The sequence below is a fragment of the Gorilla gorilla genome, chromosome 12 (genome assembly GCF_029281585.2).
Source record: "Gorilla gorilla gorilla isolate KB3781 chromosome 12, NHGRI_mGorGor1-v2.1_pri, whole genome shotgun sequence".
NCBI classification, from domain to species: Eukaryota; Metazoa; Chordata; class Mammalia; order Primates; family Hominidae; genus Gorilla; species Gorilla gorilla.
This window is the reverse complement of record NC_073236.2, coordinates 103,283,601-103,309,515: the sequence shown is the minus strand read 5'-3', so window position 1 is coordinate 103,309,515 and position 25,915 is coordinate 103,283,601. Positions and strand designations below refer to the sequence as shown.

The 25,915-nt window shown below is 41.4% G+C and overlaps 1 protein-coding gene across 4 annotated transcripts in view; it reads left to right on the top strand.

Annotated features, from left to right (window-relative positions):
- The window catches only part of CRIM1 (cysteine rich transmembrane BMP regulator 1), a 201,123-nt gene that overhangs the window by 170,215 nt on the left and 4,993 nt on the right, over window positions 1–25,915 (top strand). For 3 of the 4 annotated variants that reach the window (XM_031007160.3, XM_063695962.1, XM_031007168.3), the window contains 3 exons: window positions 1,980–2,201; window positions 17,293–17,487; window positions 24,311–24,433. In XM_031007160.3, coding sequence (XP_030863020.2) covers window positions 1,980–2,201; window positions 17,293–17,487; window positions 24,311–24,433 — 540 coding nt within the window. The remainder of the gene's footprint in view (window positions 1–1,979; window positions 2,202–17,292; window positions 17,488–24,310; window positions 24,434–25,915) is intronic. The other variant, XM_031007162.3, reaches the window with a different exon arrangement.

Here is a 25,915-nt window from a genome sequence, read left to right as displayed (position 1 = left end):
GCCTCCTGCCTGGTGGAAAGAAACCTGTAGACTCTACCTCGGCTCCAGCCCTCACACCGTCACTGCCAGCGTATCCTGATGTCCTCTGGGTTCTTTCCAGGCCTCAGTGAGAGCCCTGCAGATTCCAGGCTGTTCGTTTCACTGTCATTCCATAGCTTCATCACGGCTGTCCCTTCTTCTTTTCAGTTTTTAGACAGAGGTTGGGCAATGCTTGCATGAGCTAAGTTAACGTAAGTCACAAAAACCTCATGGAGATTTGCAGGGCCTAGTGTGAACAAGAGGGTGTTGTCCTTATTTCTAGCCAAAGCAAAAGTTAGCACTGGTCAGTCTCTTAAAGAAGAAATTATCCCTCGACGTAGATAACCACGAAAAGGTCATTGAGAAAGTCATCCCATCTTACCATCTCTAACCTATGTGGATGGGATCTGTGGAATCATATCTGTAATAGGACCTAGAGTACCATGGAGCCATGGAACCAATGGCTGTTCTTCAACTTATGCCTGCTACCTTTGGGACTAGTCATAGGAGATACAGTTACTCAGTTTAAAGGAGAGAGTATGGGCCAATCCCATTATGCTGGCTTCCCTGTCCCTCAGAGAAGGTCCACAATGAAGTAACTGCCTTGGTCCTCAAAAAGGCCCTTCTTGTCACATCCTACTTACTGGCTGTAGGGTATATTCATGAGGTGGATAGAAGGAAAAAGTGGCATGTAGAGCTTCTGGATCATATGGCAACTACATGTCTCAGTTGTTTCTGGTTCTTGACTAAAAATAACAGAGCTCATGAAGTTGGTTCTGGGAAGAACATACGACAACTCTTTTGATTGTGTATGCATTGAGAAAATGTGGCCCTCTTAGAGGTTTGCTAGGTAGGGCTGTCGTGGCTGTGTCTAGACTCTTGAGTGGTGAAGTTGATCAGAAATGCTCTCTTATCAGTTGGACTATGACATTTCTAAACTGGAAATGCACCCACTTACATTTTCCTTTCTGATATCTCAATCATATTGCTGCTTGAAGTTACAGTTTTCATTGATTTTAGTGGAAACCAATGTCCAAAGTGCTATCTGGATTTTCTGGTGACATTTTCTGTTGCAAGTTGTAACTAGATCTGGGGACTTTCAGGTCTCAGTCTTTAAATAGCAAAGACACAGATGATTTGCACATGATTTCTCTGTGGTTGCATCCTTATGAGTGATTTAGATTTCTTATCTTTCAGCCATTAATGTGAATTCCTGAACATTGGAATGTTGCATTTAGGTGGTTTTTGGTAGTCTGGTACAATGAGAATTTGTCTGAATATTGATTGGTCAAAATTGCATGTGGCCACAAGTAAGAGAAAATCCAGCTACAATTTTTAAGTAAATAGAGGTTTATTTTACATATATGACAAGACATTTGGAGGCAGATGTTTATCAGCATTGATTCAGTGGCTCAGTGGGGTCAAGGCCTTTCTCTTCTGGTAGGGGTGTCACAGCCGTGATCAACGCACTCCTATCAAGGCAGGAATAATGTGGAAGGATGATGGCAGAACATATCTACCCTTCTTTGAAGAAAGTGAAAGCTTTCCCAGAAATCCCCTCGTTAGCCATTAGGTCCCATTAGTTACGGCTAGATGATGGGGCCACCCTAGTTTCAAGGGAGCCTAGGAAAGCAGGGAACAGAATTGTCCCGTTTACTTACATGCATTGTAATCCAAGTCCTGGGACTACCCCAAAGAAAACCAGGATTTCATTAAGGAAGAAAGAGTGGATGTTATATAAACAACTAACAGAATAACTGTAACATCTCTTTTTTGATCTTTGTTATTTTGTTTAAAAATTTAAGAGCCTTCCCGAATCATACTTTCTGATTTGTTACTGCGTCATGTATTTAAGGAGGCACCGAAAGCCATCATGACTGGGTGTGCTTTGAAACACACTATGTTGCGTAGTTGCTGGCCAACAGCATCTTCTTTGCTGACCTATATGTTCATTTTTCCAGATCAACCTTTTCGGCCTTCCTTGTCCCGCAATAACAGCGTACCTAATTACTGCAAAAATGATGAAGGGGATATATTCCTGGCAGCTGAGTCCTGGAAGCCTGACGTTTGTACCAGCTGCATCTGCATCGATAGCGTAATTAGCTGTTTCTCTGAGTCCTGCCCTTCTGTATCCTGTGAAAGACCTGTCTTGAGAAAAGGCCAGTGTTGTCCCTACTGCATAGGTAAGACCAAGGAAAAAAAAACCCCTCATCTCTACCAGTTGTCACTAAATCTGTATTGACAGCCATTTGCTTAGATCAATTAATATTTTTGAAACTGGTTTTTTCCCTGCTTGACATGTCACACACACCCAGTGTAGCAACACTGAGCAGAAGAAAGGTATGGAAGATGTACTCCCAAGAGGAGGTGCTGTAAGAATAAATAAATGAGGGCAGGCGTGGTGGCTCATGCCTGTAATCCCAGCACTTTGGGAGGCCGAGGCAGATGGATCACTTGAGGTCAGGAGTTCAAGACCAGCCTGGCCAACATGATGAAACCCCGTCTCTACCAAAAATACAGAAATTAGCTGTGTGTGGTGGCACACACCTGTAATCCCAGCTACTCCGGAGGCTGAGGCAGGAGAATCACTTGAACACGGGAGGCGGAGGTTACAGTGAGCCAAGATTGTGCCACTGCACTCCAGCCTGGGTGACAGAGCAAGACTCCATCTCAAAAAAAAAAAAAAGAAGAAGAAGGAGAAAGAAATGTTCTCTGAGAATGTCATAATGTTATAGCACTGTCGTGTTCTATCGGGGTCCTTTGCCAGTTCAGGGTTTTCAATTTCAGAATTCTGTTTCTCTAGCCTATTTTTTACAGTGGTTTTTTTTTTTCTTTTTTTAGACAGATTCTCACTCTGTCACCCAGGCTGGAGTGCAGTGGTGCAATCTCAGCTTGCTGCAACCTCCGCCTCCTGGGTTCAAGCAATTCTCCTGCCTCAGCCTCCCTAGTAGCTGGAATTAACAGGTGCCTGCCACCTCGCCTAGCTAATTTTTGTATTTTAGTAGAGACGGGGACAGTGGTGTTTTTTTCTGGATAGAAACACCATGTGTCATATTAGAGTCCACTTAGTGTATAAAGCTTGCTGCTGCCTTGAGATCAACTAAATATGAAATATTAATTTAATCTCCCAGTTGTTCCTGTCTTCTGGCACTTAATGGATTCTGTTTCAACCACGTGGTTGTCGCTGTCAGTGGCCTAGGCACACAGAGTGAGGCCTGAGTAACTCTAGAGCCCTCACCTTCTTGTGACCCGTGGTGGTGATGCATCTTTGTGAGCAGAGGATCTATGTATATTAGCACCTAACATCTGGAGCAAAACTAGTCCTATGGACATAAGCCAGATGCTGTTCGGAGGTCCAAAAGGTGAGACAGCTGGCAGTTCTATCAAGGACAGCCCGTGTTCCCTGGGCTTTCACCCTCTTTTAACGCTTTTGTGTCCAGTAAAGCTCAAAGTCAAATGAAAGACAATGACACGTCTCAATCAGATAGTGAACCTATAATCAGAGTAGCAAATGAAAAAGTTTACAGTCTGTACTAATCGCACATTTATTGTTGGGGATTTTCCATGTTTTCTAAACACAAGTCATTGCATATATCTGGAGTGATAGATGGGGAATAAAGGAGATCTGGCTACACAGTTTTGTGGCATTTCTATAGATAAGCTGAGAAATGGTGGCCATAACTCAAGCTCATGAGGACATCTCCCTGTCCTTGTCTTGTGACTTCTGGCCACTAGACAGGGCCACTCTGAGTCTTTTACTCTGCATGTTGGTATATGAGATGGAAATGCCTGTTCTTAGGAATTTTACACAGATTTTCTTACTGTAATGGTCAAAGAGTAATAAAAGTTCTGTTTTTTAAAACAGAACTAGCTTTTAAGCTAGATGGCCAAAGAGTAATAAAAGTTCTGTTTTAAAAGCTAGATTCTCTCTTTTAATAGGGTTACCATCCATATAATTTATTCTTCAAACCACGGTGCTTTTGAGAGTGAAAAGGGGGCTGTTAATAATTCTGATGGGACAATAGTCATAGATCAGGAGTGTCCCAAGCAAATTGGATATGTGGTAGCCCTGCATTTTAGCACCGGCTTCTCTCTACTCTACTCATAAGCTTTCTAGCTCCTAAGTGGAGCGAAAAATGTATCAAGGCATATATCCAGTTTAGTGCTACTTACCTTTTCAAAGAGCTGACCAAAATTCACACAACAAAATGACACTGCTTGTGGTGAGATCTAAATGAAAGCTATAACTAAGCTACTCTTTCAGGCTGGGTAAGGAGAAAGTATGGCCAATATCCCCATAGTTACATATCAAAACTTTTTTTTTTAACTTTTTAAGTTCAGAGGTACAAGTGCAGTAAAACTTTAATACTAAAGGAAATGGTTCACAAGTCAACCAGGGATACTTATGTCATACTTGGGAAACCAGGGCCCAGGAGGTCTGAGAATTGCATGTTACCTTCAGAGGAAAAACCTATCATACTTGGGAAACCAGGGCCCAGGAGGTCTGAGAATTGCATGTTACCTTCAGAGGAAAAACCTAACAGCAGATCTCTCGTGTGTTGAAAATTCTCAGATTGTTTTGTGTAAATTTATTGTTGTTTTGCTACTTAATCGTTAAATTTGTAATTAGTAAATTATTCGACTAGTAAATTTGTTTTCATGTGATAGTAGATAATCATCTCTCACAAAACCAATTTAACAAATTCAAAATTATGAAGAGAAACCTGCAAATCATGGTGTTCTGTAGTCTTTCTTTTTATTTTTTATTTTTTGCCTTCGTACTTTCTATTCCAATTCCTGCATCTAGATTATACATTCTTCATTGGTGTAGAAAAAAAGGACCAGTTTGGCTCAAATTTGTGATTTTGATTTTAAGTTGGACTGCAGCACTTTTGCTAAATTGTGGTTCATATGAGCTCGTAATGGTATAGTGGACATTTTGATTCTGATCTATCTCCCTCCACAACTTCCCTCCCCCTCCCAAACTGATGCATGTATAATTTTATCATATAAACCTATGACTTAGCTTCAGGGGACCATGTTGGGAAGACTTAACATTTGATGAACTGTAACCATGTACCTTATTCGCTCGTTCATCTTAATAATTTATATGTGTTGTTGTATTATTGAAATAGTCATTAAGCCCTCTTCTGTCTGCATCATATTTACTTTGCAAGTAGCGTTGTTAGATAGGCCTTCATCCTTTCTCATCTAGCCCTGCTATATCTAAACATACGAAGTCAAGTTCATGACTATGATATAGGGATTTCCTGTCTGACTCTCCAGTTTGCATTTGGGCTTGTTCACTTATCAACTAAGAAGTCCTGACTTCCAGTCAGCTTGGTCCCTATATAAGGGTGCCAAGCCTGGCCAGCACAAGCACACCCAAAGGCAGTTGCCAGCTGTGCTTCATTGGCAGAGCCTTTATCACCATCCAGAGATCACTGAGCAAAGGAAAAACATGGAAACACACCATCAGGCGGCATGTCTTAAAGCCCCCAATTGTTTTTCCAGTGGGCACCAAAGACCAGTGCTCGCATTGTTTCCTGGTTTAGGCTTTCTCAGTTTTAACTCAGATTATCATCTATTCTCAGGATCTTGTGTATCTCACTGTTAGAATGTACAGACTATCTCTCACCCCAGCCTACAGTGCTGACCTCACCTTGGCTATAGGGCTCTTCCGTGGATGAATGTTCTCCCTAATTAGTCAAATACAGATCTCTAAAAACCTCAAACTCACAATTAAGGGACCTCTTTTATTAGTGGTCAAAAAAAAAGTATGCATGTGAAGTATCCTTTTTTCCTACTGTAAGAAAAATGAAAAGTGGTGATTCTACCAAAAATAGTTTTCTGATTACAAGTATTTGTGTCCCTTTTGTTAAATTGTCAAGTCACTAATGAGCAATGATAATGCTTCTCTTTTGATGTACGAAGGCCTCATATTATGTGTGCTAATTTAATAGGATATGTAATATAGACATAATTAATAGGATTGATGATTAATTTTGAAAAGTGAACAGCTTTGTCTAGTTTCTTGTAATATCCATCATTAGGGAATTCATTGTTCTACTAGAAAGAAACTAAGTAGTAATTACCCATTCACTTTAATGGAACATCTTCTGATTCCCTAATTTTTTTTGTACTCTGGTTTTCTAAGTAAATACATTCAAACTTAGATTTTATTTTCATAAGCTGACTATAATGAAGGGTTAAAGGATGAAGAACAAGAATCAAAAGTTGACAAGTATGACTCGGGTGGAGACAAAAGGTCTGGTGGGAATTCTGATGGGTGAAAAGAGATTTCATATGTGGTTCCTTGTAAACAGCAAATGCCTCTGTTATGACCTACTTAGCCATGCAAGAGTGTACTGGTTTCTAAAGCATCCCATGGCCATTTCACTGATGACATGCTACATGCCTTTCTCAAACCTTGCCAGAGCAAAAATTATTTCAGTGCTTTCAATGAAGTCTTTATTTCATGACTTCAAGGAGGATAGCAGACAAGTAAATTAGCAGCCCTCATACCACACCACTCATATGCCTGTGGGGATACTCATATCCCCATATGAGCCCTGACCACATCAACCTTGCTCTAATGTTCGTGTTGGTGATGCTTCTGCCCATACTGAGTGCCAGACTCTGGCAGCTTCTGGAGGGGGGACCATGAGTCTTTCAGTGGAACCTCCCTGTGTCCAGGGGTCAGTCATTCCTGGTCAGATATTAAAAAGAAAAAGTACGACTTTGATCATAAAGTCTATCTTAGGTTAATTTCCAGGATTTTCAAGCCCACTTCATTGCTGCATCATACCTGTTGACTTTGGAAGTCAAGATGCTCAGGTATGTCCCCCAGTTAAGCCACTCTAGGTGATCAGGACTGACGTTGAATAAATAGCTCATGTGTTGGCCAAGTCTTAAGTGTTAGTATGTAGAGCATTGTTTTGAAAATTATGACTTGGCAAGTATTTGTTTGTAACTACGTGTTATTTTAGAACATATTTCAAGGTCAGATTTTTAAAGTCATTTGTTGGCTAGAAATTCTTGAGTCAGTGTATCTTTCTCACTTCAGAAATTGTGGATGATTGTGTTTATTATATTATATATAAATATTTACTTATACATTATATAAAATAAATATAAGTATATATGTGGCTCATAACTTCCATGTGAACTAAGTTAAAATGTTCTGATTACATGCCTTCTAATCAGCCAGTATCATTGAAGTGTTTTTAAGTGTCATATATCTTTAAGGATCTGTGAAAATGAGTTCTATTATAGGTAGATGGTACACTAAAAATTTCTTACAGGTTGTATTAATACCTCTGTATGATTAGAAGTTAGCTATTTTTGTATTTATGTATTTACTAATATTCGAAGTGGGACTTTCCCATGGAGCTGGCTTAGCTTGTGTTGTGACTGTATTTCTTCTCAACTGGCTATGATACTGTCACTGTATAGTGATCTTCTCCATAGTGATCTTCAACTCACAAATGATTAAATAATATTTAACCTTAATAAGGAAATGTCTGTACCTTATATCAAGTCAATCTATTATACATTATTCCTTTTGCTTAGATTTCTGTTTATTTAAACATAACTCTACTAAACTGGTATCTTAGAGATATAGAGCATCTCTTTGGAACATCTGTTGGTCATTGTGTATTTAATTCAGCCCAAGAATCAATTATAGTAAATATTTAATTCAGGCATCTTTAAGCTATACAACCCATGAAACTTAATGTTACGCATTTTGAAACCGTAATGATATGATGGTGCCCACCTTCGTTGGAACATTTTTCACCGCTGCTTCTCCAGTGTGTTTTCTTAAAATTAAAAGCTTCTGCACATTGGAAAGAGAACTTCCCTTGGAGCCAGAGCATTATAATCACAGCTCTGTCACATTCTAGCTTTATGTCTCGGTGATATGATGTAACCCTAGTTCAGTTTCCTCATCTATAAGATGGCAATAATAATATTGTCCTGTGCTTCACAAAAGTGCCAAGAATATTAAATGACATAATGTACATATGCAAAAATACTTTATAAACAGTAAACACAATTTAAGTGTATATTGATTCAGTAGAATTGCTGCTCTTGTAACACAGATTGCAGCTGATCTGAGTAACGTTATCAAATAGATTCTAGTGTCTCACTGTTAAATGTAGCATCTGGCTTTCTACAAGAGAAATGCCTGGATATAACATCTCAGTGATGAGCTTTTGGAGGCCGAGAATATCTTAGATAATGCTTTGGCAGTGTACCTCATCCTGCCTACTCCCATCTTAAAAAGCCCATGTCACTTTGGTCACTCCATTGTAACCCAGGTAGAAGCAGTGTGCTTTCTGTAGCTCAGCTGTGTTGTGACAGTGCCTTGCCCACAAACCGCACTGTTCTTTCATACCTCTAGACATTATCAGAAGTGAGAAAATAGGGCTCATTTATTTTTGTTTATGTTGAGAGGCTAGTCCCATTTGAAGAGTCTGAACTTACTGTGCATGAGCCACTGTGATTCCTGGGAACAGAGTACGCGGCATTTATCATCAGGGCACACCCCCATAGGGAGATGTATACCTCCTGCACATTCTTCAGTGCTGTCAGTTACTGTGGACCTACACGGAGGCCCAGGTTGTCACAGTTAGTGCTAAAAAGACTGAAACAAAAGATGAGAGGTGTGATTTGAAAGAAGGGGAGACAGGATGATTTTCTGTGTATTGTTAGAGAGTATAAAAATGAAAACATTCTGGTTGTCGTGCACCATGCTCACTTTGGAACTGGTCTAAAGTTATCACAACAAAAATAAGCAGTGTTTGATTTCAGTTTGTTTGGGTCTTACCCTATGCCCTAGGAAGCAACTGATCTTGCTGCTTCCATAAGCAGCTTTCTCTTCTCACTTCAGTATCCTTTCCAGGCCCCCGGCTGTGTAAACGGAAATTCAAGTTGTTCTGGTTAACTTGGGAAAAACCCCTAAGCTGCATAGTGTTTAGGTGTACTCCGTTCCAGCCCCACATTCTTAATTTAAAGAGCTCTGCTGCACGGAAGTTAGGCTGCTGCACTGCTATTTCCAGAGAGATCCAACAGCATCTGCCTTTCTCTTATTTCGGTCCAGGAGGCCAAACCTGATTTTGTACCCTCTAGTGGTCAAGGATATGGGGGAAGACCCCATCACAAGAGAGCCCACCTGATAAGAACCCTCTGGAGACTGCTGGCAGAGTCTTCTTAACAGGACTTGGACTGTGACCAGATAAAACATCTTCTATAGGTGCAGAAACTGGCCAATCTGGAAGGTCCAATGGCTTCTACGTTAAGGTTTTCTTAACAAGATGGTATACCCCGACTTTTACATGGATTGCTTCTTTTAAGTCCTAAAAGAAGTTGTATTTCTTCCTCCTTATTTGGGCCACCTTGATCTTTAGTTGTTTCTGCCTGCCTTTTAAAATGACATTTTTATATTTCCAAAATGATTTATGTGAATAATGTCCATGTACCTGTAGATGCATCTTGGATTGTAGGCCCTACTATGACATGAGACCACATTTAAAGTTGAAAATAAAATGTTTCCTTCAACAACTATCCATGAAGTGCTTAATCAACCCGTAACAAATGCTTAACACAAGGAGTAAGCTCTATTACTGAGAAATTGTGTCCTCTGCATGCAGTGGTTCTCAGCCAAAAGTGACTGTGTTTACTAGTTTGGTGAGATTTCTTTTTGTAGAACTAGGACTTGGAAGCCTGAGCAATCACCTGTTTCTTTCTAGTATGTTGAAGAAATCTGATAGGCTCTTTTAACCTTTATAAATATACTTGCACTTCCTACCTTAAGAAATAAATGAAATAAAATAAAACAAAAATGGAATTCTAAGAAAAGCCTTAAACTGTGGCCAAATCTGCTTTAACAGCAATTAAGATTGAGGCAGTATGGAGAGGTAGGAGTCAGCCGACATGACAGCATTTACCTCATTTTTTTAAAAGAAAGATGGATTAAGATCAGATTTTTTTTTATTGGAAGCTAAAAGTTATAAAGTAAAATACTCAAAGATTTAATTAAATCAGTAAGCATTTGTTGCATTTTTAACCAGAATTGTTTAATCATTTCCTGACAGAATGACTGTGTATTAGATCTCTGCCTCATTGAAATTGTCTAGGCCCCATGCATTTGCTTTTAGCAAGACTTCAGTTGAGTTCCATCTTTTCATTCTTTTACAGTCTGTAAAGGCCTGGTGAGTCAGCGTATTGAAAATCAGTCATCATCTTCTGTCTATGAGTTCTTAGTGGCCCGTACATTATTTTCTCAGATTCCTGCATCATTACAATTTTCATGTGTTTAAGTCTCTTCTTTATGTTTTTTAAAAAAACAAGTGAAGCCAGTTTCTCAAACAGGAGGTGCTCACATTCTGTTTATTCTCCAAGTATGGAGTTTGTGCCCAGCATGTGACCGACAATACAGAATGAAAAGCACATGACAAGCCAGGGATTTCAGTGTCTTGTTAGAAAGTGAAATGGAAGTGGTATTTTATTCCTTTGTGGCTTAGAGAGTGCTGTAATGCATTGTTACAGGTATAAACTAACATTTTTAGAAGTACTTCCCCTATTCTTGCCCAGGTCAGCTATGTCATTGGTAATACTTGGCTGCCTTTTCTACTGCTCCCTTTTCTAAATCTCATGTTACCCATAGTATACATGGGCCCTTTGTATGCCTGCCTAAATGACTTCATTAAAGTTTTCTGTAAATCCCTCAAACCTCAAACTTAAGAACCCAAACTGTAATATCATGTTACTAGCAGGACCAGCTGTCTGTGCGTCTTTTCCAGACACTGGGCTCATCCATTTGGATATGGACTCCCACAAAGCTGACGAGACCCTCTGGGTGCAGGAGCGTCTCCTGAGGACCAAGGCCTTGAATGCCTTGTTCACGTCTGCATCCCCAACACTTAGGATGACACTCAGGGGGTCTTGATCTCAATGTGTGGGAAGAACAAATGCCCCCGTTATAGTACTGTGTTGGCTTGTTTTGCAGTGAGACTTATTCTGAGATTAAGAGCTGCATTTAGCTTCTTGGCCACCAGGATCCCAGAGTAAATTACTTTTCAGGACTCTAAATAGTACGCAGGAGATTTGAAAGAACTGATGCAATTTCTAAAGCAGCCTGACTTCCTCCCAGGAAGTTACTCCCACACCAAGACTCTGACTTCATGACCACCAGATTTAGAAATTGAAGTATCTATGTAAGAAGTTGCCTCCTAGGCAGAAATCAAGAAATCCAACTATAACATAGGTTAGAGTCCATTTTGGTTTTTATATCCTTCCACAGAGGAAAGAGGAGGAAGAATCTGGAGATGCGTTTTTGGTTTTTTGTTTTTTGTTTTTTTTTTTTTCCAGAGGCTCATGTATATCCTACATCATGGTCAGTTTCAGAGCAGGGCTGTGCCACCACCTCAGTGACTCCTGGAATACTAAATTGGATCTTTGTAGAGGAAGAAAATAACACAGTTCTAGATTTTCCCTAGCTGTTAATTAGTTTTATGGCATAATTAAAATAGCTCAAGAGTAAAAACAAAGTCCAGCCTTAACAGCCTGTTAAGGCTTCTTTTCTTATCTTGAAAAGAGGTAAGATAATGAAGTTTAAACAGTTGAAGAAGTTAACTGGAAAGGAATTAACATTTCAAGGCCTTGCCGCTTCTTCCTCCTCTTCTGATATGAACCAGAATTGAGGGAAAATAGGCAGGGGGGAACCCACACTGAATTTTCCAGACTCTACTGCTGAAAGACATTGTATATTTTTATTGTAATCATAATGTGATGCAAGATAATATTGCTCATATCTGAATCCCAAAAGAAAAGATGTTTGAGCATCCCATGAGGTAAGCGGCCCCATGGAAGGACCAGCTGCATCCAGCAAAGGGCTCCAGGTCCCTGACATAGTTGATGGTGATGGCAGAAGTAAATCTTTGTATTCTTACAGAGACTTTGTTTCTGAAAGAGGCCAAAAGTCATTTCAAACTGAATCTGACGGATAAGATAGGGGCCATAGCTGAGAAAAATAAGTAGCAAAGCCGATCTAAACCAAGGTGTAACTGTGAAATAGTAACCATCTTCTTTGCACGTTTCAAAATTGGCCCTGGATGCCATCGCAAGAGGAAAATTCCAAAGCTGTGCAGCAGCGGCAGTACCATTGGAAGAGTTTACAGCCTACCAGGACTACTTAGAAGGGGATCATGTTTATTTGGATATATAACCCCTGATTTGTTTGTTTTAAAAATAAACTTTATTATGTTAGTGTCATACCTCATGTTTTCCTTGGAACATTCTCCTCTAATCCTCTTTGAGAGAGTGGGAAGGAGAGATTGTGAGGGGAGAGAGAAGTGTTAAACAGAGATTTTCCTAAGGAGGACCAGGAATCCTAAATTACCTAAATAACCCCCTTCGTTATCTCCACTCCTTGATAGCACTGTGTGAGGTATGATGCAGTCAGGTGAAGGACAGTTTATCTTTGAAGACAAAGATAAATTCGAGTCCCCATTTTCAAGAGTCAGTGAGAAGTAACAACTTGTTTGTGTGGCACTGATTGATCCTTGTCCGGGCAAGTGGCCCTTCCACAGGTTATCCGGCTTGGCACACAACAGACAGAGGTGCTGGTGGACTGTGGAACCAGACCCGCTGTGGTTCCCCTCCTCACCCTGCCACTTCCTAGCTGTGCATCTTGGACAACTGATTGAATCTTGTGCCTCATTTTTCTGTGGAATTGAAACAATACCCTGACCCACTTGGCAATGGAGACCAAATGGCATTGATGCAGGTAACATGCTTAACACAGGGCCTGGTACGTAGTGGGCATTCAGTAAGTGGAAGTTACGATTATTATTAGGTATCAAAGAACAAAACTTAATTGTCAGAATAAGCAAACCAGTTGGAATAATAAATGTAGCCTTTAGAGTTAAATGGCACAACCCTGATAGCCACACATAAACTGTTTTGGTTATTTTTAGTTGGATATTCCCAGTCTTTATTTCTACATCCCTCTTCAGGCTGAGTGCTTAAAATACATTTATATGTAGTCTCAATTAGATTATGCTGTTTCCCCCAAAAGACTACAGTGACTATTATTTTAATTTATAGAACCTTGAATTGCATGGAATAGCTACCACATCTCCCTTTAAACCTGGTAGCTTCCAAAACTTCCTGATGGCGTTTTCGCAAATGGGTCCCTATGTGTCATTGAAGGAGACAGTGTATCTAGGAAAAGAAATGAGGATACTGAGCAAGGTGTTGGTGGCTCATGCCTATAATTCCAGCATTTTGGGAGACTAAGGCAGGTAGCTAGCTTGAGGCCAGGAGTTCAAGACCAGCCTGGCCAACACAGTGAGACCCCATCTCCACAAAAAAAAAAAAAAAAAAAAAAAAAAAACCCTAAAAATTATCCAGGCATAATGGTGCATACTAGTAGTCCTAACTACTCAGGAGGTTAAAGTAGGAGGATCACTTGAGCCCAGAAGTTCAAAGAGCTATGATTGCACCACTATACTCCAGCCTGGGCAACAGAGTGAGACCCTGTCTCTTGAGAAAAAGAAAAAAGTTATTGGTTTTCCCATTGCCTCCAAGGCATTCAGAGTGGTTGTTCTTTCTCATAATATCATTTTATAAATATTCTTTTAGACAGTGATCTCATACAGTTACTGAATGAGTATTTACATAAACCCTGTATGCTGTAGCTCAGCATTTGATCTTTGATATTTCTTCTGTGGTTTTGATACATCAGTTGAAATTATTCTACATAGGTCAGTATCATTCAGAAAACACCACACATCATAGCCAGGTGCTTTAGGTCCACGCTCAGTCTAAGTTCTTCCCATCATTATTCTCGTGTGTGGAGAGAGGAAGGGAAGGAAAGAAGGAATGAAGGAGAGAGGGAAGGAAGGAGGGTGGGAGGGAAAGGGAAGGAAGGAGAGAGGGGGAAGGAAGGAGGGAAGGAAAGGAGGGAGGGAGGGTGAAACGGAGAGAAGGAAGGACAGAGGGAGAAGGAAGGAGGGTGAGGGAGGGGGAAGGAGAGAGGGGAAAGGAAGGAAGGAGGGAGGGAAGGAGGGGAAAGGAGGGAAGAATGAGGGAGAGGGCAGGAAGGGGGAAGAAGGAAGGAAGGAGGGAGTGGGAAGGAAGGGAGAAAAGGATGGGAAAGGAGATAAGGAAGGAAGGAGGGTGGGGAAGAAAGGAGGGAGGGGGAAGGAGGAAAGAAAGGATGGAGGGGACAGGAAGGAGGGATGAGAAAGGAAGGAGGGAGGGGGAAGGAAAGAAGGAGAAAAGGGAGGGAGGAGAAGGGAAGGAAAAAGGGAGGGAAGGGGAAGGAAGGGAGGGAGGGGGAAGGAAGGAAGGAAAAAATACAGGAAGGAAGGGGACAGGAAGGGAGGGAGGGAGGGGAGGGACAGGAAGGAAAATATAGGCAGGAAGGAAGGGAAGGACAGGGAGGGAGAGAGGGATAGTGAAGGGAGGGAGAGGAAGGAAGGGAGGGAGGGACAGGAAGGAAGGGAGGAAGGAAAATACAGGAAGGAAGGGAAGAAGGAAGGGAGAGACAGGAAGGGAGGGACAGGAAGGAAGGAAGGAAAATACAGACAGGAAGGGAAAGGAAGGGAGGGAAGGAAGGAAATACAGGAAGGAAAAGGAAGACGGGAGGAAGGAAAAGGAAGACGGAAGGAAGGAAGGAAAGAAAAAAAAAGAATACAGACAGTATAGACCACTGCTTGGCCTTGAGTCAGAAGAGTTATGGACAAGATGGAATGAGGAGTTTTACCTCCTGTCTGGTTTCTTTGTACGGTAACACTGTTACTCAAATTTTATTCAGTGATATTGCATTGTATGGGCCAAGGTTCATGTAAAATATAATCAGTGATACGGCTCTATCAAACATTGCTTCTTTTCATAAAGAATTCTCAGCAAAGTAGACTCTAAATTTGATGGCCAAAACTAATGTCCTCAATGCAGTGTCCAGTCTCAGTCTCAGTTCTTCCCATCATTATTCTTATGTGTGTGGAGAGAGGAAGGAAAGAAGGAATGAAGGAGAGAGGGAAGGAGGGAGGGAGGGAGGGAAGGGGGGAAGGAAGGAGGACAGGAGGGAGGGAGGGAGGGTAAAAAGGAGGGAAGGAAGGATGGAGGGAGAAGGAAGGAAGGTGAGGGAGGGGGAAGGAGATAGGGGAAAGGAAGTTCAGAGTACTATTTAAATTAGGCATCATTGGATGATTCTGTTCAGCCAATTTGACACGTGCATTTTGGATACGTTAGTGAAGTCGCCTCTTTTAACGATTCCATATTAATCAAGAACTTCTATCATGAGTTTCTTTTGAAAGCCTCCAAATGAGTTTTTAGCCTAATAATTAGTGTGCCAGAAAATTTCTGTGGAGCATCTACAAACATAGGGAAGTGCATTTTTTAATAGATACTGAAAAATTGATTTCTGATTACAACTAGAACTTTCTATGATTACTTGACTTAATGCCCCTTGTTGAACCTTAGACAGCAGTAATGAGAAAAATGATAAGAAGTTGTTGAGAACATAAGAGATGATGCATTTAACACTCGATCTCAGTTTCTTCCTTGGACTTGTTTCTAACACCCCCCCAATGGATTGAGATTTATATCTGTGGAGTAAAAATTTTACAATATTAGGCCATTATTAGTGCCATTTATAAAGGTGCATATGCTTGAGTATTGTCTGCCCTCCTTATCCATAACCACAGATTGAAAATATTTTTAAAAACATACAAATTTCAAAATATAGTATAACAACTATTTACATAGCATTTACATTGTGTTAGGTATTGCAAGTAACCTAGAGATGGCCTAAAGTATACGGGGGGATGTGAGTAGGTATATACAAATACTACGCTATTTTATATTAGGGACTTGGGACATGAGCATCTTCGGATTTTGGTATCCATGGGGTCCTAGAACCAGTCTCCCAAGGGACAACTGTAATTGTTAAGAAGAAAATGTAGAGACCACAGATCTGTGAGCACTTCTGTCTGTGACCTTCCTCTGGAAAAGCTCAGTCTGAAGCACAAACTGGGTCTTCATAGAGAGCCACTTCCAGCTGCCTTAGAGCACTCGCTGCAAAGCTTGGGGCTGCTCAGAGAAAATGGCTCCTGATGCCATTATGGGCTTCTCATCGTGCCCTGAGATGTGCTGGGTTCTGTTTCTTGTGTCTATTCAATGAATTCTGACCCTTCAAGAGCTTCCCAGATGCTTTCCAGGAAGAACCCTGGGCCCTGGGGACGACTGCCTTCCTAAGGAACTTTCCTTCTAGATGCCTTTGTAGTTTTTCATGTTTAAGTGACAAGTAGTGAGTGGTGCTGCTTTTAGAATCTGAACATAAAATGTCCCCGGATTAGTAGGTGTCATCCAGTTATCAGTCTCGTGCTCACACCCCCGCCACCGGGTTTCGATTTGCCCATCTCTGCTTTGCTGCTGGATCTGCTGGTCCTTGGGGCCTCACTCTGAACCACATTCTTGTGTGCTAGAGGGAAATTTCTGTGTGTGAAATGTGGCCACTAGGGAGTCAGTAAGTTCAGGTACACCAGGAAAAGGCGTTGAGTCCCAGAGAAAGGAACCTTCAAGGAGAAGGTTGGAAGAGGGAGGAAATGAGTGTGACAAGGGACAATGGGAAGAAGGAGCAGAATGTTTAAACTGAAATCCCTGTATATACTGTACAGACGAATAGCTCTTTTTTTCTCAAAAACCAGTTTTCTGGGGGAAAAAATGGATTGCAATGAAATGAAGCTGTTTTTAAAGTAGAAATGTCCTTGTAGGTGAGAGAAATCTACACAGCATCCCTGGAGAATGAGGGAAGTGGTTATCTCGGTGCTGACTCCCACTCAAGGGTTGCAGAGGAAACCTGCTAGTTCCTTGTGATGTTGCCATTATCACTCCTTACCATTCCCCTGTATTGTTTACAAAACAGGAACTTCTTGAATCCATCTCTGTAAATAAACTCAGCTGGACTTTTTATCAATCTCTTTATCTCTTTCTAGATGACAGTCTAAGGACACTTATCTAACAGGCACCATTCCCTGCGGTTGTTGCAGTGACCACCCTGTGCTAGCCTCAGTGGCCACAAGATGAGAGCCCTGAGGGTCCTCCTAAGAAAATGAAAGACTAGGGAAACAAAAGTTTCACCAAGTTCCAGAAGTCCTAAAGCATACTGTGATTATACAAAGCTATCCCTTGATCTCTCACGTCTAATAAGATCGTGTGCATTGTCACATCAGCGACTCCACCATGTGCTGTTCTTTTCACTAGAAGACACAATTCCAAAGAAGGTGGTGTGCCACTTCAGTGGGAAGGCCTATGCCGACGAGGAGCGGTGGGACCTTGACAGCTGCACCCACTGCTACTGCCTGCAGGGCCAGACCCTCTGCTCGACCGTCAGCTGCCCCCCTCTGCCCTGTGTTGAGCCCATCAACGTGGAAGGAAGTTGCTGCCCAATGTGTCCAGGTATCTAAGCCACCATCCTTCCATTTGTCAAGCTGTAATGTTGATTTAAGATGAAATCGAAGCAGAGCTCGACCTGCCCCTTCTTTCATTCGTTCACATGGCCCAAGTAGCGTGTCAGGCCCAGTTAGCGCCTCCACCCAAAGACCCTATGGGTAACTTGGAAAACTATGACCATCCAGATGAGGGGCAGATTTTGGTTCCATGCCAGAATTCCTCTGGTTCTTTTCTTCTCATTTGCATTCTCTAAACTTTAGTATAACCAACCTGTTAATGACACCTGCCCTATTAGACTAGCACAGTTTTAGTGCAGTGTTGGACTAGCCTAGAGAAGATGGTCCAAGATGGGACCCAGAAGGGAAGATGCTTAAAAGCCATTACACTGTGAAAATATATTAGAACCAAAGTGGAAGACCTGCATTTAAAGAATGTAGTTCTGGTTCATTCTTTTTTTAGTTCATCAGTTCCAGCCAGTACCCATACCATCCACGCAGCCTTCTCCCAAGCCCTCAGCTGAATTTCCCATCTCTTTCCACACTTAACGCAACCACTGAGTATACCCCAGCTGGCTGTTGTGAATCCCCATGCCTACATCTTTCCCCACGCCCCACTCTTTGTGTCTGCTGCATTATCCCTCTCATAGTTTCAAACCTAAGTCCTTCTCAGCTGCCCAGAGCCTCACCTAGCCCTTCTCCTAGTTTCCATGTCTGCATCTCCTGCCAAAACAATTCCTCTTTCCCCTGCATCTAATCCCAGAAATGTAAGACCTGAGCCCTCTCCCTGGGGACTGACCCCTAGACACACAGATTTCCCGGTGGTATAGACCACACAGACCCAAGTGAAGGCTCACTCTAAGATCTCATTGAGGTCCTCAGCGAGTCAGGAGCTTTTCTGTCTTACCTCGATTCTCATGTTTTCTCACAGCATTATATTAGAGAACCTTGTTCTATTCAATACAGGGAGCTGGGAACCATGCCAATTCACAAGTGCATCTGTATTATGCAGTTGTAAGATAGGGCAGTTATTAAACCCAAAGAGTTTAAGTGAGCTCTGCACATGTTGGCCTTTTGTTTAGGCGTTGTGCAGACTAGCCCCAATTGAGCATTTCTAAAAATGTCCATTTATCTCCTAAAAAGGATAGGATGTTCTGCCAGGTAAGGGGGTGGAACCATTTTTCAGAGCCTTCAGTTGGGTTTTCTTTATAGTTTTCCATACGCACTTGCTGTGTATATGGAAAAAACAAGTCTTAAGTGCTTTAAATGAGAATAAGAAAAAATATATGGTTTTCCACTGGAATTATTTTATCTAGTGTATATTCACCTATGTTTCACAAATTTCATACGTTTCCCCAGTAATATGCTTTTAATGATATAAACGATGAAACTTGACCTTATTTATTTCACGAAGAGTCATTTAATGCCTTTTATGTGCCAAGCACTGTTCTAGGCACTGGGGACACAGCAGTGAACCAAATAGCAGTGCACACGGAGCTTACGTTGTGGTAGGGAGAAGCCAGGCATTTAACAGGTAAACAGTAACTAGGTAGCCACCAAGATGGGGATCCGGCTCTGGAGAAAGGCATAGCAAGACAAAGAGGCTGGGGAGAAGTGGGGCAGGCAGGTTGTTTTGTAGAATGGTCAGGGAGCACCTTACCAACAAGATGAGATTTAATGAAGAGACCAAGAATTGCAGTTCTCATGGGGAACAGGCAGAACCTCTGGGTTTAGCCAGCACCAAGGCCCTGGAGTGGGAACGTGCTGTGCGTGTTCAAGGTAGAGCAGTGTTCAAGGTGCATGTTCAGGAGGAGCTGTGTGGAGGTAACTCAGTGAGCATGGAGGAGGTAAGAGGTGGGGCAGAGAGGCAGCCACGGCCAGACACAAAGGGTCTCGCAGATGAGTGCAAGATTGTATTGAGTGAGATGAAACCTTGGAAGGTTTGGAGCAGGGAGCGACAGGATCTGACTTACCTTTGAATGGGATTTCTCTGGTGCTGGGTTGAACATAGACTGTGGGGCATGGAGGTCAATAGTGAAAGCAGAGAGACCAACTTGGAGACTTTTTTAAGAATCCAGGCGAGAGATGACAGTGACTTGGACAGGGTGGTAGCCGTGGAGGTGGGGAGAAGTGGGCAGGTTCTGACTATGCCATATGAGTCGCATCAGTAGGATTTCAGTGTATGCGGGGAGTGAGTGGAAGAGGAGCCAAGGATGACTACGACATTTTGGTTTGGGGCATTTTTAGCTTGAAATAGTCATTCAGCATCAAAGTGGAGCTAATGAATAGACAATATCTAATCTGGGCTTCAGGAAAGAAACTGAAAGTAGATCTACAAATTTGAAAGTTTAGCCATAGGTGGTTTCTAGTCTCAAGGTTTTTAAGCCTTGAGACTAGATGAGAGCACCAAAGAGTAAGAATAAATAGAAAAGAAAAGAGCACGCAGGACTGAGCCCGGAGACCTTCTGACTTTTGGAGACTGAGCAGGTGCAGAGGGCCTAGCAAAAGAAATAGAGAAGGAGCACCAGGAATAAAGGAGGAAGCCAAGAGGGTCAGTGACATGGAAGCCAGGTGGAGAAAGGGTTTCTGGTAGGAAAGAGTAAACAGCTCAATCAAGCGCCACTGTTAGCCAAGTAAGATGCGATGTGGGAACAGACTTGTGCACTTAGCACTGCTGTAATGAACTTCACAGAAGTACAGTGGTGGAGGCAAAGTCTAATCAGAGTGGTTTCAAAAAAGAATGGGAGAGGTGAATTCAATTCACCTCTCCCATTGGGAGTTATGGTTATGCAACTCTCATGCAGACCATAAGTGCAAAGTTCATGAATAAGACAGACTATGAAGTTGAGGGTCCTTGGAGGGTTTCACAGAGAAAGGACATGAGCTAGATTTTAAAGGACAGATGTGCTGTCTTCATTGGAGTGAAGAGGATAACCCAACCAAGACCTGAGATGGGAAAAGTCAAGGCCGGTGCCTCTAAGGTCAAGGCCAGTGCCCCTGGAGCAGTAAGTTCTAGTAGCAGTAGGTAAGGACAGAAAGAGTAGCTTTGGCCAGGATTTTTCAGGCCTTAATTATCAAATGAAGAGTGTAGATTTTGTTCTTCATAGGGAATGGGGAGGCTTATTTTTGAGCAGCTGAATGACATGATCACAAAGATGTTTTGGGGTAACCTTTGTGTAACGGGATGGTGTGCAGGAAGGACTAAAGCAGAGAGAGACCAGAGGCCAGGACAGCTGTAACAGGCACTGCAAATGTCCTAGGTGTGATAACAAGGACCCAAATTCAGGTAGTGGTGGTAGAAATAGAGGTCAATTCATTCTCCTTGGTTTGTGAGTCTGATAAGAGAGAGTACAGATATTGCTAACATCCTTGTTCATCATTAGAGATTTCTCCAGTGACTTCTCAGTTAAGATTTACTATTGGGTTGAAATTTAATTTCTGTTGATTAACTCTCCTTTCTGCATCTGCTGTATTCCTGATGAAACATTTTTCCATCTTTAAGCAAATACTGCAATCAGTGGAGCTTTTGCCACCTTCCGTTTGATCCAGTATGGGCTGCCAGGAAGGCTGTATCCCTGTCCCATTCTTGCATCGGTTCATTGTGTGATCTTTCAAGACTCACCACCAAAGTTTCACGCTTCCATTTCTCATCTGGATAGCACATGCCACCTCCCAGAAATGCTGTGAGGATTATACCATCTCAGAAATGATGGTGTGGGAGCACTTCCCGGTCTGTCCAGCAAACAAGAACCTTGCTTTGTCCTTTAGACATAGCAACTAACATTCTGAATATCCTCTTTCTTTACAAAACACTTTCCACCTTCACCATCTTTGGATATGAGTACAGAACCTATGAGCTGTTAGGTGATTAGCACCTGTCTCTTTACAGAAGAAACTGAGGCTCAGGAAAGGTAAGAGGGTTATCCAAAGTCATGCAGCTGGTTAGCAGAGGATGAGACCCCTGCTCCTAAATTGACCTCAGATTCCATCTCCCAAAAAAAGGCTGACCTCAGCTTGTAAGCACCAAGCACCTCGCCCCATATTCCAGAAGAGGACATTTTAAGGAAGGCAACTCTTACAGATGACCAGATGCCTCTGAAAGTAAAATATATCCCCAGTAAATTATCTTGAGTTCCTCCAAAGCGCAGGTCAAGTATGAGCACAGGAGTGATTGTGACCGTGTGCCCATGATCTTCGTGGTAGGGCTGGATGTAGCTTTGTGTAAATCTCCCTGGCACTGTCCCTCTGTAATGCCAACAGCTATAAAGGGCTCTTCTAGTAAATACCAGAAGGGTTATATTTTAGAGTCTTGGCTTGAAGGCAGTCTTTGGCCATAGAAGAAGGCCTGGGTCTGGGCGTGGAAACAAATAGCATCCCCACTTCTTTTTGTTTCAACAAGCAGTTTTTTAACTGAAAGAATTGTTCTTTTTGGCAAAACTGCTCAGAGGCACCTTCCCTTTTATGTTCAGATTAAAGGGAAATGACTCTCTTCCCTTGGACTTGAGGACTGTGAACTGGAGCTGTGCGTGTTTTGTGATAAAGAAGGAGGTGTGGGTGGATTTTAATCAGAGCTGAACTGAGTGGTGGAGTGAGCTAATACACAGGACAGGTTATGAGCTGCTGGAAGTAAGAAGTAGCTGTCAGGCGTCACTCATCAGGAGAGACCCATGGGGGCCAGGATTGGTCTCACTCAAAACTGTATGCCCAAAACCATTGCCTGCCATGTAGGAAGTGTTCAGGAAATATTTGTTGAACAAATGGTAATACAGTTAATCACTGAAGGAGACATCCTCCTTCACCATAGACAGATCCTTCTAACTTTCCCTGCTGTTTCCAAGTAGAGCCCCTGTGGGAAGAGGACTCACTGTCATGCCTCAGCTTGGTGGAGTTTCACCTGAAATCTACCCATATGCAGGGTCAAGGCAAAAGAATTCCAAAGTTACGTCTCTCCCTCTCACTCAGGAAAAAACCTGAGGTGGAACTGAATCAATCCCAGCTCTGGGGCCTCTGCAGAAACTTTTACTACTTAGCCATTGACATTTACAGGTTTGGTGGAATTGGTGTCACATTTGCCCTTTACACTGAGGCCTCAGAAACCAGTGGCAGTTCGGCCCCTATTGTCATAGGAAGGCTCAGTGTGAAGCCCTGGACTAGGCAGGGGAGGGGCAGAAGGGTGTGTGGCACTGAAAGGTGTCAAGTAAATGGCAACATGGCTTTTCTGCCCATATTCACCCAGGAAATTCATACCACACGAGAGTTTTTCAGTGGGTGGATTAAATACCATCCCCCTGCACACACCTCCCGGAATCACCTAGTCCAGACCTACCGAGTCAGGACCTGTGAGAGTCAGCACATTTTCTAAGCTCTTTGGGTAATTCTGATATGATTTTTAAAAATTTGAGAGTCACTGGTTTGTGCTCAGGCCCCTGCGCCTGCAAATGGTAATATTTTCAGTAACTTCTACTTTTAATTCCCGAGTTTGCAGGGATGCACTGAACCTATAGAAACTATAATTGTTCCCAGTTCTTTTTATGTTTAAAGGTTTTATAATATAACTAAGAAAGCAGAAGACTATTCTTGGAGGCAGCAAGAAAACTTGGGCTTTGGAATCACAGAACTGCATTTGAGTCCCAGCTCTACCACTTACTAGATGCATAATTTTGAGCGATTTAACTTAACCTCTCTGGGTTTCTTTCCCTGGCTGGGTACTCAGTTAACTCATGGGGGAAGCTTAGCAAGTACTGTCTTCTCTATCACTTTCCTCTTCTCTCAAAGTCATCTTAAGGTTTACTTCTCAAAAGCCTGTTAACTTTGCGACAGAAAACAATCACTCTGAGCAGAGGGGATTATTAATCCTATTTTAATTTATATACTTATACTGTATATTTTATGTTGGTCTAAATTAGGCTATGGTGAGTATTTAGGATCCTACGTGTTGAGTAATTGCTTTATAAAAAATCAGTGAATAATATGGCAGGATCTGGCCGAAAGGAAATACGTGCAGGACACAAACTTTTATTGTCACATTTTGAAAACAGGTTCTTAAGAATTAATTGCTTTAAAATGTGGGGCTAGTTGTCGTCAGCTGGATGAAGTATAAATATAAAGAAATATTTGTAGGAGCTGAGAAAAGTTCTGATTTTTTTTTTTTGAAAAAAGACCTGATATTTGAGATAAATAATATTCTTCTGTTTGTTTTATGTTGTAGTATAATACCTATCTGATCAAACTGGATAATGTAAATATATTTACTGAAGATCAGCTTCTAATCTAAATGGTTCCAGTGGTAACATAATGGACATCTGAGACTTATACTCATGAGGTCTACCTACAGTCCATTCCCATTTAGGGGAAGAGAAAGGAGAGGAAATGGCCAAGAAGTCCATAAGAAGTGGACAGTGCTTTAACTTTTTCAAGTTTTGCTAACATATTTTATGTAAGTTATTCAATACCCCTATATTAAACAGCAGCAGCTATTAAGCACCAACATTTATTAGCTGCTGGAAAGTAAAAGAAATAATTCCACTTCAGCTAGTCTCCTTCAGTTTCCATAAAATTATAAAACCAACACCATTTGACGTGAAAAAGCAGTTTTTGACCCTGGTGGAGTAGAGAATTCTTTCGTCTTTTAAATGTTATAAGACATGTTTCTCCTCACTGCAAAGCTCGTGATTCTCTAGCATGAATGATGAATGATGTAAATGGCAGAAACAGCATCTTTCATGTCCCAGGAAATGTGGTCTTGAATTGAGTGCACCATTTGGATTGAGAATACAAAAGCCAACAATACAGCAGCTTCATCATCTCTTAGGAAAAATGTTCCCTTCTTTTAGAAATGTATGTCCCAGAACCAACCAATATACCCATTGAGAAGACAAACCATCGAGGAGAGGTTGACCTGGAGGTTCCCCTGTGGCCCACGCCTAGTGAAAATGATATCGTCCATCTCCCTAGAGGTAAGCATTGAAGGCAGCTGAGATCTGCTAGTTTTCTATGTGGTCTACTTAGCTGTTTTCTAATTTTTTAAATTTCCTATGAGTAACTTTTAAAATGACTTGCTGAAGTAAATTCAAATAACTATTCCCGGGCAGACCTGCTTGGCTGAAACATATTTACACCACACATTGATAAAATAAGTCAGCAGGTAACTGGATTAAATGCCTCCTTCCTGGCCCTCTGTGCTCGGAGACTTTGTGATGATGGAAATAAATATGTTCCTAGTCATAAGAGCCTGGTATCTGGAACTTCTAAGCCATCTCTCAAACGTATGTATATATAAACTTTGTAAGGAGAGTAATCATGAATTAGTCACTGTCTCTTGTAGATTCCACACTGAGCATTTATACATTAGGTTACCCTCTACTTCTGGGCAGTTTTCACTTCATGTGAGCTAAATTTATCACCTATGTTGATTTTTCTAGTCACCAGGTTTACTCCATGCCTTTTTATCTTGCTCTATCCTTTCAGTTTGTGCGTAATAAAGATGTTATTTTGTCTCCCAATAGCTGTTAATATTTCCTTTTCTATAAAAGTAGACCTCTTCTTGATCAGTAGTATAAACTTGCTCTTAGCCGTGACTCAGTACTGCCTCCTGTGTACTCCAACCATATTTTTCAAATCATTGCTATATAATTTATATTTCTTTTGGAAGAAGCAATATTCATTGCTTGAGAGATTGTCTGTTACTCTAGATGTTATTCTAAATGTTATGCTTGGATCAAGCCAGATGACCACAAAGTCAAATTCCTGGACCTAGTGTTTTTGGCTCTCTGTATAATTGTTCTGAGTGTGCTTTAGCATTATGCTTACATTCATTCAGTCAATAAATATTAGTGCCTGCTGTATGCCAGACCCTGTTCTAGAGGCTAGACTTCAGTCATAAGAATAGCTGTACTTATAGTATGCTGAAGACCTGTGTATTGCATAGTATCTATGTTATAAAGCCCCTAAAGACAAATTTTCTCGTGCATCAATAGCAAGAAAATGTATGCTTCTCCTAGGCAACTGATTTGTTTTGACCTAAAAGACATTGTGAATCCTATTAAAGACTGACAGTTGTTTCCATTTTTGGCTTTGGCTGCTACAAAGCTCAAAGCTAACTTTGATGGCTTGGTTTTAGCACAGAAACAGCACTGGAAGACTGAATTTTGTAAACAGACCTCACTTGCAGCTTCATTTTTCTTTCACCAAGACCTTCCTTAATTTATATCTTATTCTTCTTGTATGACACATATTCCTAAAACTGCTTTCTATTTCATTTGGAATATGGGAAAGTAAAATTCATTCTTTTATTCATTGTATATTTAAAATCTGAATTCATCAATAAAATGTTACTCTTTTGACATTTTTCTTGATGCTGGAAAATATGTTTCTATAAAGTTTTATTGCCATCTGCACTGGCTAAAATGATTAGGAATATTTTCTACCTCCCATTCCTC